Source organism: Tympanuchus pallidicinctus, unplaced genomic scaffold (assembly GCF_026119805.1).
Source record: "Tympanuchus pallidicinctus isolate F22 unplaced genomic scaffold, pur_lepc_1.0 scaffold8, whole genome shotgun sequence".
Lineage (NCBI taxonomy): Eukaryota > Metazoa > Chordata > Aves > Galliformes > Phasianidae > Tympanuchus > Tympanuchus pallidicinctus.
The window spans coordinates 45139428-45156562 of record NW_026294802.1 but is presented as its reverse complement, the minus strand read 5'-3'; the positions used below and the strand labels follow the sequence as shown (position 1 = coordinate 45156562).

At 40.2% G+C, this 17135-nt stretch overlaps 1 protein-coding gene across 4 annotated transcripts; it reads right to left on the bottom strand.

The window, feature by feature from the left end:
• Window positions 1–16984, bottom strand: ALG12 (ALG12 alpha-1,6-mannosyltransferase). Of its 4 annotated transcripts, XM_052668819.1 has the most exons (12): window positions 16742–16984; window positions 15991–16086; window positions 11133–11212; window positions 10313–10508; window positions 10033–10165; window positions 9381–9554; window positions 7848–8042; window positions 6759–6862; window positions 6077–6300; window positions 5143–5312; window positions 4902–4977; window positions 1–1119 (listed from the first exon to the last, which is right to left on the bottom strand). In XM_052668819.1, exons 4-12 carry the CDS (start codon window positions 10478–10480, stop codon window positions 888–890), a joined length of 1476 nt encoding a protein of 491 aa, XP_052524779.1. In that variant the 5' UTR covers window positions 10481–10508; window positions 11133–11212; window positions 15991–16086; window positions 16742–16984; the 3' UTR covers window positions 1–887. The 4 variants fall into 4 exon arrangements, with proteins under 4 accessions (XP_052524779.1, XP_052524777.1, XP_052524780.1 ...); XM_052668817.1 differs by lacking the exon at window positions 11133–11212 and having other exon boundaries at window positions 16742–16983; XM_052668820.1 differs by lacking the exons at window positions 11133–11212; window positions 15991–16086 and having other exon boundaries at window positions 16742–16804.
• Window positions 16985–17135: the final 151 nt, after the last annotated feature.

Sequence of the window (17135 nt, the reverse complement as noted above, 5' to 3'; positions counted from 1 at the left end):
TTACAGAGCATACTATTTTATTCTAATTTATACAATTCTAACACATGGTACTTTATTCTTTTCCAAGGGGACTACTTGATACAGAAATAAAACAGCACCTGTCTTCTTCAAGTGTATTCAAGTAAATATTTTTGTAGGTAAACTTTTGCACTGCAAATTAAGATACAACTGCAGAAGAAAAGGGAAAATAGTTTTAAAATACTATTTTCTGTGAAATCCAAGTCGCACTGCTCATTCATGAACTACTGAAATAAAGATAACCGTTCTTTAATACTGTTTAATACTGTTAACAAAACAGCGTTGCCAAAAGGTCCAAATGCTGTTTAAGTGAACCTTTCACTTTAATTAGTTTAATAGCCCAGAGGGCACAATCATGTATTGTGATGAAGCTACAATGAATATGGCTTTCCTATGCTGATAACATCATTCAAGTTTCACACAGGCAATCTGACAACTAAGCGGGTTACAGTCCTGCAGATATATCGAGTAATACATCTTTGCACACACAGATTACATATAAAGTTATTGCCAAAGTAAGATCTCGTTCCATTATGTATCTTATATAGGACAATTAGGACATACCTGTGCTGCATTATGAAACAACTACCCAAATTAAGTAGACATTTCACTTAATAGCACTAAACTTGCAGGCAGCCTCTCTCAAACACATCTAATAATATCTAACTCAGATTTGAGTTTATACTGACTAGGAATGCATTATAGTATTCATATAATAAACAGGATGAAGCTAAATACTGATCAATACAAAGATTTTCTGTACCTTTTCACAGAAGCTGAACTGCAGTGCTGGAATGATAATCTGCTGTTGTCATAGATCATTCAGTCATCAGCAAAATTACACCAAAAGACTTACATAAAATTCACAGTCAAGATGATAGAGGAAGTTTTTCCAACAGTACTAATTTTGGTTTTAAGTTTAAAGTAAAAGGAGGTAGTGCAGTAAGGTTCAACCCAATTTTACTGATGCCAGGTATATTTGCCAGCGGCCTGTGGGTTGTCTTGTAATGTGATATCTGAAGAGGGTTTGTTTCCATCAGTATGTGTGTATAAGAAAACATCAGCTGGTCTCCTGGTTTAACATCTTCTCTTTTATCATACCTGTAGAGAATACACAAGCTTTAGTTACATTCCTCTCTACACATCACAAGGCAGATACTCTCCAAGATGAAACAAAACAAACAAATGCAAAACACTCTCAGTTATATGCCTGCTTTAAAATTATTTGGAGAACAAAACGTTATTTTTTCAAGAGGCTAGAGAGCTAGTCATCCCATGCAAATCTTTCTGCTACTACTATCATCTAATTTAGGACTTGTAGAAAATTTCTTATCTAGCCTTCTAAGTTCTGTGGAAAAAGCACGAAGCCAATGACTATAGAGAATAACAGGCAGTCTGAGCATTATCTACAAAAATTGATGTTTGGATAACAGTCTTGCCTTTTCCTTTTGAAATTAAGAAAATCTGTTATGAAGCATTTCATCAGAAATCTTTCTTTCCTGGTAGTGAAATGTTCAAGTATGAGCCCCAGAAAACAGCAGGGAAAACACTGCACTGAACACCACAGGAAAGAAAGAACAGCTTGGAAACTGAAGTGTTAACCTGGCACTTGTTCAATTTCCTGATCTACAGCATGCTTGGGCAGTTGACTTAAGGTCAGCTTTTATAAACCTGTTAAAGAGTACTAAATACACGTTATTATCTCTATATAATACATATATAAAAGGCAACTAAGTTTCAAAAGTACTTAACATGTCCACTTACAGTTATTTGTTAAGAAGGCTTACGTTCAATCTAGCTGCAGAGGGAATTTAAGAGATGAAAAACCAAATGGCTGAAGTATTTGACAGGGATATTGAAGATTTAGATGTACGTTCTCTGTCTGATCTGAGCCCAGAACTGAGCACTTGAGTTCAGTTCATCCCTCACATGTCACAGAAATGCATAAACCTAATTATCTAGACTATGAGGAATCTCTCTTAGTGTCTCATGAAGATGCTGTCTTCACTGAAGAGAAGAAGGTGAACTTTGTAGCCCAAGGGTTAGGATGCTCATATTGGATGTGACATCCTAATTGAGTCCTCAATCCAACAACTTCACAAGGGGAAGGACAAGTTGAGTGCAGCCCTCAATATTCCACAGACCACTGTTTCCTGTACTTCTGAAAGGCGAAGACCTGGCTTTAATTCTTTGTTCCATATTCCAGAAAAATATCCCACACTTACTAATGATGGAAAACAGTACAGAAGATAGAGGTTAAAAGCAAAGTTACTTACCTTTAGTTCGTTTAGGACAGAACAGTCATAAGTATCTAACCATAACAAGAGTGTTAAAAAAAAATAATCTGTAAGCCAACTGAAGAGTGATGCAGCTCTTCACTCTTTCTGTTGCCCTCTTCTGCAAGCTATTCTCCACCAGCTTTTGTAACTTAGGCACCTGATTCCTCCCCACATGTTTCACAATTAACTTACTCAAGTCTGTGGCTGTTGTTACTGAAGTGAACACCGGTACTAAAGTTGTGCAATCCCAAGCCTGCAACTACTCTTGCATGTACCTATGAGCATCCTTTACCATGTGTAGCTTTGCAGACCTGGCTTCTCATCTCCCTGAATTCTCTGTGGAAAACTGGAAGCAATAATCTCACATATTTCCAACAAAGTCACTAACATTTAAGATATGTGAAGCGACAGACACTCTACAGCAAACTAAAGGATTTGTGTGCATGGTTAACCAAATACAGGACCAGATCTTGCATTACAAGTGTTCTGAAACAGAAAACAAAAACAACAACAAAAAAAGCACACTCTAATTTCATCTGCTATTGCCAGAAAGATCATTTAGGATGCCATGTAGGATGATAGATGTGTTAAAACTGGCAGAAAGAATGATATACTTTGTAATAGGCTTTACCAACTACTAGTTTTGCATTTTCCTCATCAGCAAATAAAAGGCCTTTCATCTGGCTGCAAGCATTTTTGAATTTTATTATTTTTAAATACTTGAAGCTTACACAGCATATTTATTCCTGGTTCAAAGAGACTACATAATTGAAGACAAGACTGTAACACCTGTCTTGTGTAAGAATCTGCACCAAGCTTATTTCAGTCAACCTTTGAAGAAAAATAATGGATCACCTGCATTTTTCTTGAGGCACATAGATTTAATCTAAGCACACCACTGAAAGCTGTTAACTTCTAAGAGACTTTCATTTGTAGATTGTAGTTTTCCTAAAGAATCATCAGTCCTCATAGCTGCGCCATCCATAAAGCTATCTATGAAGATGGTAGGTTAGTTTTCTCCCATCTGTCACATTCTTAAATAAAGAGAAAATGGACAGCTGATGACACTAAACTCTGCACTATTGTGCTGTCAGACAACACAGTAGCCCTTTGTATGTGAAACTTTATAATGAACCAGCCCTCCCTTAAGACTTCTTATGATAAGGAAAGATAAAAGTGATAGAGACCCTACAGCTCCAACACTATGAACCATCCATCAGTGACAGGGATATTATTCATGCACTTTCCAATCCCACTGCACCACAAAAACCTCGATCAAGTAATAAGAAATATCCAAACAAACTCTATCATCTAAAAAAGGCCAACAAACTTAAGCACTGTATTTGGAAAGTTTTGTTTATCCAATACATTTAAGAGTAGTTTAAATAAGTATTTATGTATCTTCAAAAAAAAGACTGGAGCTTTTCAGTTATCATGTGTGTTCTATCACTTGTACTAATAGAGTAATGTCTCCCCCAACTACTCATGTATTAAAACCCTCTCTACACAGAAGATGCAAAAAAAATAATTCTGAACAGCGGATTGGTAAATATGACAGAAATTCTGCCTTTAACTGACAATATCATCATGATACTAAAGAAGAGCACAGAGAAAAGAAAAAAAGGCAATACAGCAATTCCTGCAGCTTGTCCTGGAAGCATACTATTCCCTTCTTTTTCTCTATTACAAATTTTTTTCTCAAACAATGCAGTAAATTAGTTATGTTTCTTCATTTTATCCTGAACAGCTCAAGTTGGGAAAAACAACTCTAACTCAGACTTAAACTAAAACCAAAACCTGTTTGTGCAAGGATAAAGTAAGGTTTTTCATTAAGATGACATTTTAAATTAGAAATCCTGACTTCGGTTGATAAGGTAGGCCTTGAATCATAGAGACACCCTTTTTTTGCATCAACCTGAAAAGCAAGCAACGGCACCCCACAGATATCCTCTACTATTTGTTTAGATATTATGATTCTTAATACACTGTGTATTCTGCTCATGGTAACAAAGCTCTCAAAACTGTTATCTACCAGAGAATGAACATAACTAACAGTCTATGTGACAGCAGCTTTAACATAATCTATCTGAAGGATGTTTCACATAAAAAGACTTTAAATATTAATACGTAGATAAGCTTCACTTTGCAACACAGCATTTAAAAACAGATAAAATAAGATTCCCCCCAATTATTATGTCCCTATTAATTTACTTTATTAATAAATGTATTATGTTCTACCAAGAACAGAAAGATGTTCATCTACAACTGTGTTTTATAAAACCTAGTGAAATAGCAAATGTAGCTCTTTTAAGGATATCAGTGCCTTAGCAAAATAACTTCTGTGCTGTCCTTTTATTTCTCATGTATTTAAAGATTATATGGCATTAAAGCAAAACAGAACTAACCAAAACAGTGTTCTGTCTCTAAATTGGCAGCACTTCACATACCCAAATTCCCTGAAGATTCATATATACATATGTATAAAAATTAAGTATCAGGTGCTTATTTTATGAATGATTATATATATATATAAATAATATATATAATAAATATAATATATATATAAATATATATATATATATTCCTTTTAAAATCTGAACATACCTCCAATCTGAATTGATTTCTAGAAACCGAGAGACTCCTGTTTGTGCTGCAGCTACATCAATATGAACAGAGACCTCTGCAGAAACAAACAAAGTTTCAAAATTACTGTAAGGTCACCAATAGTAACTGAAAAGATGCATGAAAACGTGAAGAAGCAAAATTCAATACATGTAAAAATGTACTAATAGCAAAAAATTACGACTGAGTTAGACAAACATACCTCAAAACCAGCTTGACATACCTGCTGTTGAAGGTACCAACTCATGCAACTTCTGAATTGCTACTCCTCCAGGATAATTGAAATGTGAAACATACAGAGAAGTTCCAGAATAAGCAGCATTAACTAGAAGATGCATTACAACAAAAAAAGATCCAAGTTTGTACAGCCAGGATTTCCGGTAGTTATTCAATCTATTGAGAGGGGAAAAAAGAGCAAGACTAAACTGTTATATTTGTTTCCTAATGGTCATTGATTACTGTGATTTTTCACAAACAAAAAAAAAACCCAGTTAGATAATAAAGAACAGTGCAAACTTAATTACAATCACGTAAGGAATGCATTCATTATTACTAGGAGACTAAATTATAGCAACAAACACTTAAATTTGAATATCCTTATTAAAAAAATTGACTAAGGTTTATCATTACAGAGAAGTATTTCTGCATTCAAAACTCAGCTATGGATATACTCTATTTCAGATAAATTCAGAATTCAACTTAAATTTGTTTACTCAAGATACTCAAGTGTAGTCATTTAATACAAACTCCAAGTTTCATGAGTATATATGGTAACATATGATTCCACCTGTGTATTAAACAATTTCCTGAGGAAACTTATGTTAACAACACACTAGTAACTCCTTCTCTATTGGATAAACTGAATTGCAATAGCATGATGCTACTGCAATTCAGAACTCTAGATCACAACTCCATTTTTGCCTCTGCCACAGACTTATCAAATTATTGCTTCAAATCCTATCACTTTTGTCTCCATTTCTCTCACTAGAAGAATAGGCAGAATGATACAGACATTCTTTCTCTAGACCTTAATATAATCACGATTCCAGGAGAGAAAGAATTGTATAAGAACAGTAACACGTTCTCCTTCTTCTTACATTCCAAAAAAGAAAAAGAAAAAGAAAAAAAAAAAAAGGAAAAAGCCATCTCAAACTTACATTCGTGAGCACACTTTAGCAGCTACTATGTTGAAGACGGGGAAAGTGTACATGATAAAGCGCAACTCTTTGTGTGGAAGGAATGAATACAAGAAAATAAAGCCCAGTGCTGGCAAAAGTAATATCCGAGTTCTCTTTTCTGCTGCACCTAAAGGTACAAATATAATGCTGCATCCCAAAGCACGAGGCAAAGCTGAATAGAAATACCAAAAGAAGGGGGATATCTTCAAGGTGAAAAGGAGAGTTAAGGATGGTTTTACTGCTAATGAGTAACTATTCTTTACAGCAACAGACAAAATTTGCAAACATGCAGTAGAATTTTGTATATCACATTATTCCAGGGATTTGGTTTTCTGCCTTACTCTTGAAAAGCAAGAGCAGTTGCCTAACTGCTTTCAAATCATCCAATAAAGGTACATTAAGTGTTGTTACTGATGAAGAAAATCACAGGGAAGGAACCTGGATTTATACTGGGACACCAAGAAGAAGCAAAAAGAAAAACCAGCAGAGGAAAGTTAAAATTTTAAGGAAAGATCTAAGGTACTGACATTGCCTTATAACTTCACATACACTCTGCTTTTCATCAAGTATTTCAGTAACACCAGAACTGAGTCTCAGGAGTAAGTCTTCACATCAGCTGACAATGTTACAGCTCTTTTTCCCTGGATGTTTCAAAGGATACTCCCCAGTTGGAACTTTTGTTTAAAATTGTATTATACCAGAGCACTTTCCCTTCAGGCCACACAAGTTGCCTCCAAAATAGAGAGTCCACAGCCACTGTTAGCCCTGAAAGAATTAAATACACATCTGGATGAATTAAAAACTAAGGCAAACCAAACAAGCACATCCACACTGCACATTTACTGATGACAGCAACACAAACTTGATGATAAAGGATGATAACGGATTAAAGGCAAACAGAAAAGCAGCAAATCCATCAGTCCTATCTCCTCCACTCAGCTCCCCAAGAACCGCTCTGGTATTTATGAATTTTGCCAGTGAGGGAATGGGAGTATCAGTGAAACTCCTGTTGGACCTATGGACTCTGAATGAAGTGCTTCCGAATGCACGTGCAATGATCCTTCACTGTCTCTGCTGCCCACACTGCAGAAAATTAACCATGCTACCATAGCTCATCACTGGTCATCTGATGATAGTATTTTTATCAGTCAGGCTGGCAGAAAAGCTTAGAGTGTTTAAATGCATGTGCATGAGCTGTCCGTGAATAAGTAGAAACAAAATTTTTCAGCCTCTCCAACGTGGAAAATCATAGCTGTTGAAGTTAATGTAATAAAGAGACACAACGGAGAATTTTTTTAAACCTCAAGCATACAAAGTAGAACTGTGACCCTCCACAATCCTCTTATTCAGTACCCCTGTCTGTCACTTTCATTTCATCCTCAGTTTCAGCCTGTCATCATGGCAATAGATAATACAGCTGATAATGTACCTGGAACTGCAGCCTGGTACTAATTATACTTGTACATCTAAGATTTTTCAAGACCAGGACATCATACAGGATATCTGAAGGCAGAGATCACCTTCCTGGGGCTCTGTGCATACTTACTTCCTTGCACACAAACATACAAAGAAATAAACATGATTAACATGCTTGGGGTATTACTGGTAAACAGAATGAGACAAAACCAAACCCCAAGGGCCAGGACACTAGAGGAGAAATAAAAAAAAATAAAAATAAGCAAATCTCCATATTTCTGCTGAATTTAATATGTGGCTTCTCCTTCCCCCCTCCCCCCCAGCAAATACTTACCCAACCAAAAACATCCAGCAGGAACAGCATGGGAAAGTATCTTTAAAATGGAGATCCTTTTGGTTAAAAATGTCACGAGAAGCATGAGACCTAAGAATATGGCAAGCTCTGATCTGAAGACTATAATTGCCAAAGCTGAGAACCAAATGAATGGCCTCTGCTTTTGCTGTATCCAAAATGTCAATGCCAACAGCACTGTAAAGATAAAATACACTGTCTCATCTATTTGTTTTCTACAGGGCAACGCTTTTATTAAGAAAAGCACTCTGTTACTCAAACTTCCCAACCCATCCCATCTCAGTCTTCCTAGAAGTTTTTGTCCAGAAATCCTCCTTCTGTCACAGAAACAGAGCTTGGAAAATCATGTATCATACTATCACTGATGCTTAAGTAATCAGAAAAAGCATACTGCAAAAGGAACATGTGGCAGCTCTTCTGGACAGTGCATTTGATAGCTTTTGACCCCCACCCCATTCAAATTTAAATACTAATTGCCTTTCAAACTAAGACTCATAATTATCATTTCCCACCATCTCCTGAAAAGTTTTTTTTTTTTTCCCTTAGATTAGTATATCTTGTATTACTGACAACAGCACCCCATTTCAAATATGAAAAAGAGACTACAGACTACAGGTGAGGGAGAAGGAACTACGAATCCATCTGTAATGTTAGCTGGAGATAAACTGTATCTCCACAAAGTTACCTCTGCTACTACAGAGTTCAAATCACTGACTACATTGTAAAGTGGTCTGGACCCTAAGCAAAATGCAAAGGAACAATACCAACTGATTACATGTGAAATACTAAGAGTAGAAACACTTAAAACAATTTGTATTTTTAATACCCACAGAAATGAGCTGGAAAGTTTACTACTACACAGTGTTTGATGACTCAGTTTTCTTCGTTTTGTTTTTCAGTTCTGATCTATGCAGGCTCCTACATCAAGCCAAACAAATTCCACTGAAGCATTAAGTGACTATGCTAATATTTAGTATATGTGGTTAATTTTTCCTCCCATCATCTCTGGGGAAAAACCATGTACGTAGGGTATGATTTTGACATGGATTTTTTTTTCCCCAGTTCTGTACTGTTAGATTTATAGGTGATTCCAGAAAAGTAAGGTGGAGAGCTTGCCGTGAGAGTTAGTTCCACAGCCTCATGAGAAAATGGCTTCCTGTGTAGATTAAGTCCTACAGATCTGTGTTTGTTTTTTCTTTTAAACAGAAAGTATGCCTACTGCTTTAGTTTTACCAAAACCTTTGTTTTATGCATTAGATAAGTGTACTCAAGTCTCTGAGAAACTCCAACTCATCATGTATTCAGATGTTGTATTAGATTTAACAGTCACTGTAAACATTTCTGGGAAAAAAAAAACCCACCTCAAAACCACTCAAGTTTTCTCATCTTGTTATCACATAGCATAACAGAGCATAAATATTAACTTGGGCAGACCATATTTTTTCTATAGCTTAATTATCCACACATTTGAAAAGAATTTCCACATTTTGAAATTATCCATACGCAAATACTTACCAAAAGGAAGTGCAAATACATTGGGAAGGGTTCGTGTACAGTAAAACATCAAGTGAAACTGAGTAACAGTTATGAGACAGAAGATTGTTGATGTAGTTGCTCCAAACTGCTTTCTAACTTCTTTCTGCAACTTCCATAGCGTGTAAATCACACTGAGCCCCAAGCTTCCTCTGACTATCAGAACAATACAAACACAACATAATCAGACTGATCACCAATGAATGTGTAAAGACACAAAGGGAAGAAATTACTAAGAACATAACTGAAGAGCTTATAACGCAAGCCACTTTATAGAAAAGAACCAAACCCTTTCCACATTAGTTTGTTTTAACTCATCTTTAACTTGCTTGATACTTCTGCGCAGAGGTCAGTGATTCTGTGCCCAAATCAAGCAATATCTTACAAAGTGTAAATGGAAGTATACAATGGAATATATTCTCTGAACACACTTTCTCTAGGTTTTTGCTAAGAAACACTTCCTCTGTGTTGTTAATTACAGCCCCCCCCAAAAACAAGTGGAATTGCTATGCTGGCTCCACATAACTACAGTTTGTAAAATCCCTCATTAGCAAAAATACAGCATTTTAACCACTGACTCAAACACTGAATATTACATTACATTAAACCAAGTTTGAATTCAAAGTTCACATACCAATCAGTTGGGAGTAAAACTTGGACATTTTTAACAGGGAAAGTATGTATATGGCTGGGCTGGAAAGAGCAGCAATAAAGATCGGTCCAAGAAACGTTCTTGGGACAACTCCAGGAAATTCATGGTGGTCATACTGCAAAAAGAAAAACTTAAGATAGGCAAATTAGAAACAAAAGAAAATCAAGATAAATTATATTCACACTGCATATTTTCTACTCATATAGAAAGTAATAGCAAGCTTTAACAGTATCCAAAAAAAGAACACCTATTTTGAATTTACCTTATCCAAGTCCAGTTGGTGGTACACAACATCATGGATAGCCTGTAGGTTAAAGCTTTCCTCCACTTTTGTAAATGGGCAGACAGTTAAATGAACAAAAGCCACAACAATAATCAACAACAATAATGGGAATGACCGCCCACCACTTGAGCTCCTCTTCTGAGCCATCCTGTGTTCAAAATTCACATATATTCACCTATCAAGACCAGAAGATAAAAGAACACACATTAATAGCATGGTATAGAAATTAATACATTAATAACGAGGTACAGAAACAGAGAGAAATTGGTCAGGGTGATTCGTACAGAAAGAAAAGGTACTACCATACTAAACAAAAAAATAAATAAACTGAATAATCTACAGCTATGGACTAGATAGACAAAAAGATATTCAGACTACATTTCAGGATTTGTGCCATCTCCAGCAAGTGCAAAGGCTCTCATTTTCAATCTGTAACATTTCAGTTAACACAGACCCTACTTCAAATGCTTCCCTTTGTGCCCCATACTGTCTCTACTGCCAAGAGCACCATCTCAATTATGCCTGTGTTTTATGGAAGAGAGCTCTGTAATTTCTTCTCCCTTTAATCTCACACTGGATTTACACATGATCTTCAGGACATACTATCTCTTTTGTCTGGGACTCTGAAGCTCATGGGAGAGGAAGCCAGAAGATGATTAATTGTTCAGAACAGAGTACTTTGAACTTCTGAGTTTGTTAGCTTGCCAGTGGCTAGGTATGGTCTTGGCAAGCAGAAAGGAATCCCCCTTGGCACCCACACCACACATCATTACAGGGTGAGCACTGTCAAAACCCAAACCTTCACACTACTGCATAGAAGGAAAGGCCATCTGTCCATAGTGCTTTGTTTCACAACACCGTGCTGACCCATGGCATTACCTGCAAAGTATTTCAGCTGATATCAAGGGCATAAAAAACACAGGTATTTTAATGCTAACCTTTAGTAATTTAAAATCATAAACTAGTTTTAAAAAGTCAACTTCCGTTATCATTTCCAGCAGAAATGGTGGTCTAGTTCTACTATTTTAAGCTTCCCACTTTTCTAGGTTAAATTTCATAAAAGTCGAGGTATTTTGTTTATTGTTATTCTTGTTCCGTTCTCAAAGACATGAAACTTGAAAAATGGCACTTTTTAGGTACAATTGGGTTTTTGGTTGGAAATGTTTTCTCCCGTGTTTTGGTCTAAATCTGTCCATCAGACAGATGTCAGACAACTGGCAGATTTATTAGGATCATTCAGCAATTGCCTCCTATAGTCACCTTTTCCTCGATTTGTCCTTCCTAACATTAAAGAGAAACAGATATAATGTCATAAATACTCTTTATTTCCAAACTAATGTCAATTAATCCAGAAAACTATACAATCCCTGCAAATAGCATGCATCTATATTGTGCTATATACACAGATTGCTCTGAAGGTAAAGCTTATTTCCACAAAAACTACAACAGACACAAGGAACACAATAACGCTAACTGACAGAGCAAATTCTAAGCTACAAACTACCTTTTTTAACATTAACTACGCATTTCTGACAGCAACGAACAAGAGCCTACATGCTATGGTTGTAGAAATATGCACCAGCAGAGGTGATCTGCTGCCACTGTCACCACTGCTGAAACTCACCAGTCACTGCGTGAGCGTGCTCATATCCACTGCTTGGTCCCCATAAACATTCAGCAAGTCTCAATGCATGTCAATGGGTGCCACTTCTTCCACATGGAGGAATTCAATGAGACACTTTTGCTTCATACGCATTTCCACATCAGACACCATTTTGTCAGACTGCCCCTCTGCTGCCATCTGTCACATGGCAACAGGATGTAACAGAATCTTGATGCAAAGGTTCAACCCTTACTTCCATACCACCAACATCCATCCCGATGTTGTAGACCAATATAATAAATTGGAGGCAGTATGTCCAGAGCAGCCCTCATATATACTCACAAATTTTTATTGATGACCTGGATAAGGGCATCGCATGCACCCTCAGTAAGTTTGTGGAGAACACCAAGTTGGCTGGAAGTGTGGATCTGCCTGGGGGTAGCGAGGACCTACAGAGGGATCTGGACAGGCTGGGCTGAAGCCAATGGGATGAGGTTCAACAAGGCCAAATGCCGGGTCCTGCACTTTGGCCACAACAACTCCAGGCAATGCTACAGGATTGGGGTGGAATGGCTGGAGGACTGCATAGAGGAAATGGACCTGGGGGTATTGATTGATGCTTGGCTGAACACGAGCCAGCAGTGTGCCCAGGTGGCCAAGAAGGCCAATGGCATCCTGGCTTGCATCAGAAGCAGTGTTGCCAGCAGGAACAGGGCAGTGATTGTCCCCCTGTACTCAGCACTAGTGAGGCTGCACCAAACTGCACAACCTGTGTCCGGTTTTGGGCCCCTCTCTGCAAGAAAGACACTGAGGCCCTGGAGCGGGTTCAAAGGAGGGCAACAAACCTGGTGAGGGGTCTGGAGCACAGGCCTTGTGAGAGCGGCTGAAGGAGCTGGGAATGTTCAGCCTGGAGAAGAGGAGGCTCAGGGGAGACCTTATTGCTCTCCATAACTACCTGAAGGGACACTGTAGTGAGCTGGGGGTCGGCCTCTTCTCTCGTGTAACTGCGATAGGACTAGAGGGAATGGCTTCAAGCTGTGCCAAGGGAGATTCAGGCTGGACATTAGGAAATACTGCTTCTCTGAAAGAGTGGTCAGGCACTGGAATGGGCTGCCCAGAGAGGTGGTGGAGTCACCGACTCTGGAGGTGTTCAAGGAATGTTTGGATGCTGTGTTGAAGAACAAGTTTTAGTGAGATCTACTGGTGATAGGTTGGACTGGATGGGTCTTTTCCAACCTTGGTGATTCCGATTCAATCCATACATACATCTACATATATATTCCTACACATAATAGGAAAAGTTACTAGAAAATAGTACTAGAAATCTTCTATTTTGTGTAATTCCTACTGTTACAGACTCTAACAAAAGCTCTGATCTGGGGCTCAAAGGAAGAGTTCTGCGGTAGGTCTTTACAATTTTTGCCTTGTTTTACAATGTAAATAGCCTAAATAAACATATCCCATGAAATGGAAAGTTGTTAACCCATGCCTAGTACTACTTCTTTACTCGGATGGATAAAAATGAGTTCTGTCACAGCATAATCCTTTTTCCACAGCAGTAGTAAATGAGGTATTGGACTACCACTTCAAGAAGTGCTGGATAGGAATTAAGTATCTGTACAGTGCAGTCTACCTTGTATAAACTCTTGCCTCTAGAAAGCTCCCTTGCTGAATTCTTCCATTAAATACAGAGATACCTGACATTTCTGAAAAATCTACCCACAGAAAAATGGACGCTGAAGAATCAGGCCATATAGCAGCACAAATGTTTGAACAACTTGTATTTGACACGTATCCCAGCAGCAAGCTGAAATTCCTTCATCCAAACTTCAGCTATTACAGGAGTCAATGAATCCTTGGAAAAGGACTCAAGAGCCAAACAGCTTTATCAGTGAGTGACACTGAAGTTGCATATCCCATATACAGTTTAATCACAAAGCTTTTTTTTTTTCGTTCTTTTCTAAGATCTTGTAGACTCCAATCCTAGTGCATGCCTGAAGAAAGGAAGCTTTTGCCAGAGCACTGAGATTTTGAAGATAAATGTATGCATTATATGTCCTGAAATTCCCTGAAGGGAAACAAGCTAGGAGATTAAAAACAAAGCATGAAGACAACACCTAGTCTTCTGAGATCAAGTTTAATAAATTTAGTGATCTTGTCAAGTTTCAAGATAACCTACTCTGTTGAAAATTGATGTTGACAAGCCTCAAAATTCAAGTGCCGTTTATCACAAGTAGGCAGGGAGGCACTGAATTTGATTCTTAAAATGAATTGGCTATATAAAAGCAAGAATACATGCAATTTACATTTTTTTTTTTTAACTGCCAAAAACAGGTTTCAATTAAAAAAACCCACTACCTTTTAATAATAAAGGTTAGAGTAATATACTAATCAAATACAGTCTTATTCATCATCAACATTCTAGCAACTTTTGAAGAATCTTCAGAGCCAGATGACATAACAACGTTTACTCCCTCACAGAAATTGAACCTCAGAGAGATTCTCAACAGGAGTTCATCCCTTCCTGGAATTCAATGGGGTGAAAATAATGTTTAAAAAAAACCATCTGAAAGAAACAAATGTCTCAAACAGTTCTTTCAAAAGTAGCTTATTCTTTTCTTAATATTTCTTTTGTGGAAGCATGAGAAGTTTCAAGAATTCACTTTCCAGTCTTCCCTACTTGGCTCAGCTATGCTTTTTAGACACTCTTCAGGATAAATACATGAAGAGTTTTGCAGCCAATCCACACACTGAATCACACAATCACTAAGGTTATAACAGACCATTAAGATCAACTAATCCAACAATCAAGCCATTATCACCATGCCCACTAAACCGTGTCCCCAAGTACCACATCTACATGTTTCTTGAACACCTCTAGAGACCACTCAACCACTTCTATAGGCAGCCTGCTCCAATGCTTCACCACTATAAGAATTTTTTCCTAATATCTAACCTAAACCTCCCCTAGCACAACTTCGGGCCACTGACTCTCATTCTATCACTACGCAGAAGAGGCTGACTGCCACCTTGCTAGGATCTCCTTTCAAGTAGGACAGGAGAGCAATAAAGTCTCTTCTAAGCCTCCTCTTGGCCAGCCTCAACAATCCCAGTTCTCCCTGCTGTTCCCTGTAAGACTTGTTCTCCAGACCATTCACAGCTTTGTTGCCCTTCTTTGGCACACTCCAGGGCCTCAGTATCTTTCTCAGTGAGCAACCCAAATTGAACACAGCAGTCAAGGTGCAGTCTCACCCAGCACTGAGTATAAAAGGATGACCACCTCCCTGCTCCTGCTGACTGCACTATTTTTGAAGCATACTAGGATGCCATTGGCCTTCTTAGTCACCTGGGCATGCTGGTGGCAGACATGCAGCCAGCTGTCAACAACATCCCTAGACCCATTTCTCTGCTGCAGCTTGCCAGCCACTCTGCCCTCAAGCCTGCAGCAATGCATCAGATTGTGCCCAAATTTCTCCAGAGATGGCATTTCACCCCTTCACACACTGTCTGGAAGCATTCAAGCAGAGCCATCAAGAGCACGCCAACTAGCATCCTCCCTTGTTGGCTACTATCTTTGGTACGCTTCAATAGCTTGTCCAACTCCATTCTAGAGATAACCTCTGAGGTCAGATTTAAGCACTGAAGGTGTTTGTTTGTTTGTTTTTTAACCCATCAACATTTATAAAAATGAATGTGATAGTTGCTATTTTAAGCTGTATCCCTGCTCATTAGCTTGGGAAGTTATGAAAGTAGAAAAAAAAAGCAACAGGAAATAGAAATCTGAGCCAGGAAACAAAGCCTGGGACAGTACCAGCTACGAAGGAACTATAAAGCTACGTAGAATACGCCTACTGGAGAGTGAAAAAGCACTTTCTCCCTTCCATACAACACACTTACAGACGAGATACACGGGACGCTCCCGACCAAACCAATCCTCTCCTTACACACACGCCGCCAACCTGGGCTGGTCAACAGGCCCTTAAGGACCAATGGACTCCGCTCCGCGCGGGCACAGCGCCCTCTGGCGGTCGTTTCACGCCGGGCCGCCACCTACCTGGGCAGCGCCGCCAGCCGAGCACGGGTCGGGGACCCTCAGCCACTCCGCTCCTCCCGACACTCCTCCTTGCTCCCAGCGTCAGCTATAGAATCACTGCCAAATGAATCAAGTACGTGACCGCATCTTACGTGCTGTACCCCGCAGGGTATCGTAAGAGATAAGGTAACACCGCATTTCCATAGGTTAGGAATTGAGGAATCACAACGGCTTAACGCCAGGTTATAGGGCCAGCATTTAGGAGCGCACTGGCCTGTATACTGACGTACGCGCTGACTTCCCTGATTGCTACAGAGCTATTTTCGGAATAAAGAGCCATCGCCGCAGAGGCGAGCAGCCTCCTGTCGTGGCGTCGAGCCCGACGGAGCGGGGTGACCCCAACCCGCGGGGTGTCGCGACCCCAGGGAGCGCACCCGCAAGGCCGCTCCTCCCCGTCCCCCACCCCCCGCCAGGCCACGGCAGCGCTACGCGACGGGAGCCAGAAAGAGCCGAGGGGAAATAGAACCCGGGCGTAACGGCTGCGCTAGCGACAACGCTCGCACAGAACGGCCATCCCTGGCGGTGCTCTCAGCCGCACAGCGCCAGCTCCTGCCCGGCCGGCGCTCCGCACCGAAGGGCTGATGGCTGCAGGGGCGGGATCTCTCGGGGACGCCGGGCGGCAGCAGCTCCCCGCCCGCCCGCCCGCGGCCTCTCTGCCCCCGTTGCCTCCCGCCTCGTCCCTCAAAGAGCCGCCACCGCGCCCCTGTCTCACCTCTACCCCCGGCACCGCGCCCTGTCGCGCTTTGTCCCGTCCCGCCCCGCGCTCACCCGCCGGCTCTCCACGTGGCCGCCCCCCAGAGGGCGCCGGCGGGAGGAGTGAGGAGAATAGCGCCGAGCTCACGTGACCGCCTCCTCGCCGGCCATGTTAGGTGAGGGCAGAGCTCGCCGCCAGCCACCCTAAGCTCCGAGACAGCCGTCAGTAGAAATGGCGGCCGGCTCCGAGCCGAGCACGACTGCCCGCACTCACGATGGCGGCGGAGCCTGGAGTTACTGTCACCGCAGCTCTCCGTCCCGCCCCGCCCGGCAAATCTGTGCACGCGGGGGGCTCCGATTGGCCCAGAGCGTGGCGGCCGCTGATTGGACCACGTTCCTCCTCTCCCTCCGAC

What these genes read in the sequence shown, in the direction of transcription:
- ALG12 (XM_052668819.1), bottom strand. Translation starts at nt 10,480, where the DNA reads ATGGCTCAGAAGAGGAGCTCAAGTGGTGGGCGGTCATTCCCATTATTG. An exon ending in GTTTTACTCCCAACTGATTG is followed by an intron (nt 9,555 to 10,032) that starts GTATGTGAACTT and finishes TTGTTCTGATAG; the next exon opens with TCAGAGGAAGCTTGGGGCTC. An exon ending in ACAAAAGTTCCAACTGGGGA is followed by an intron (nt 6,301 to 6,758) that starts GTATCCTTTGAA and finishes TTCACCTTGAAG; the next exon opens with ATATCCCCCTTCTTTTGGTA.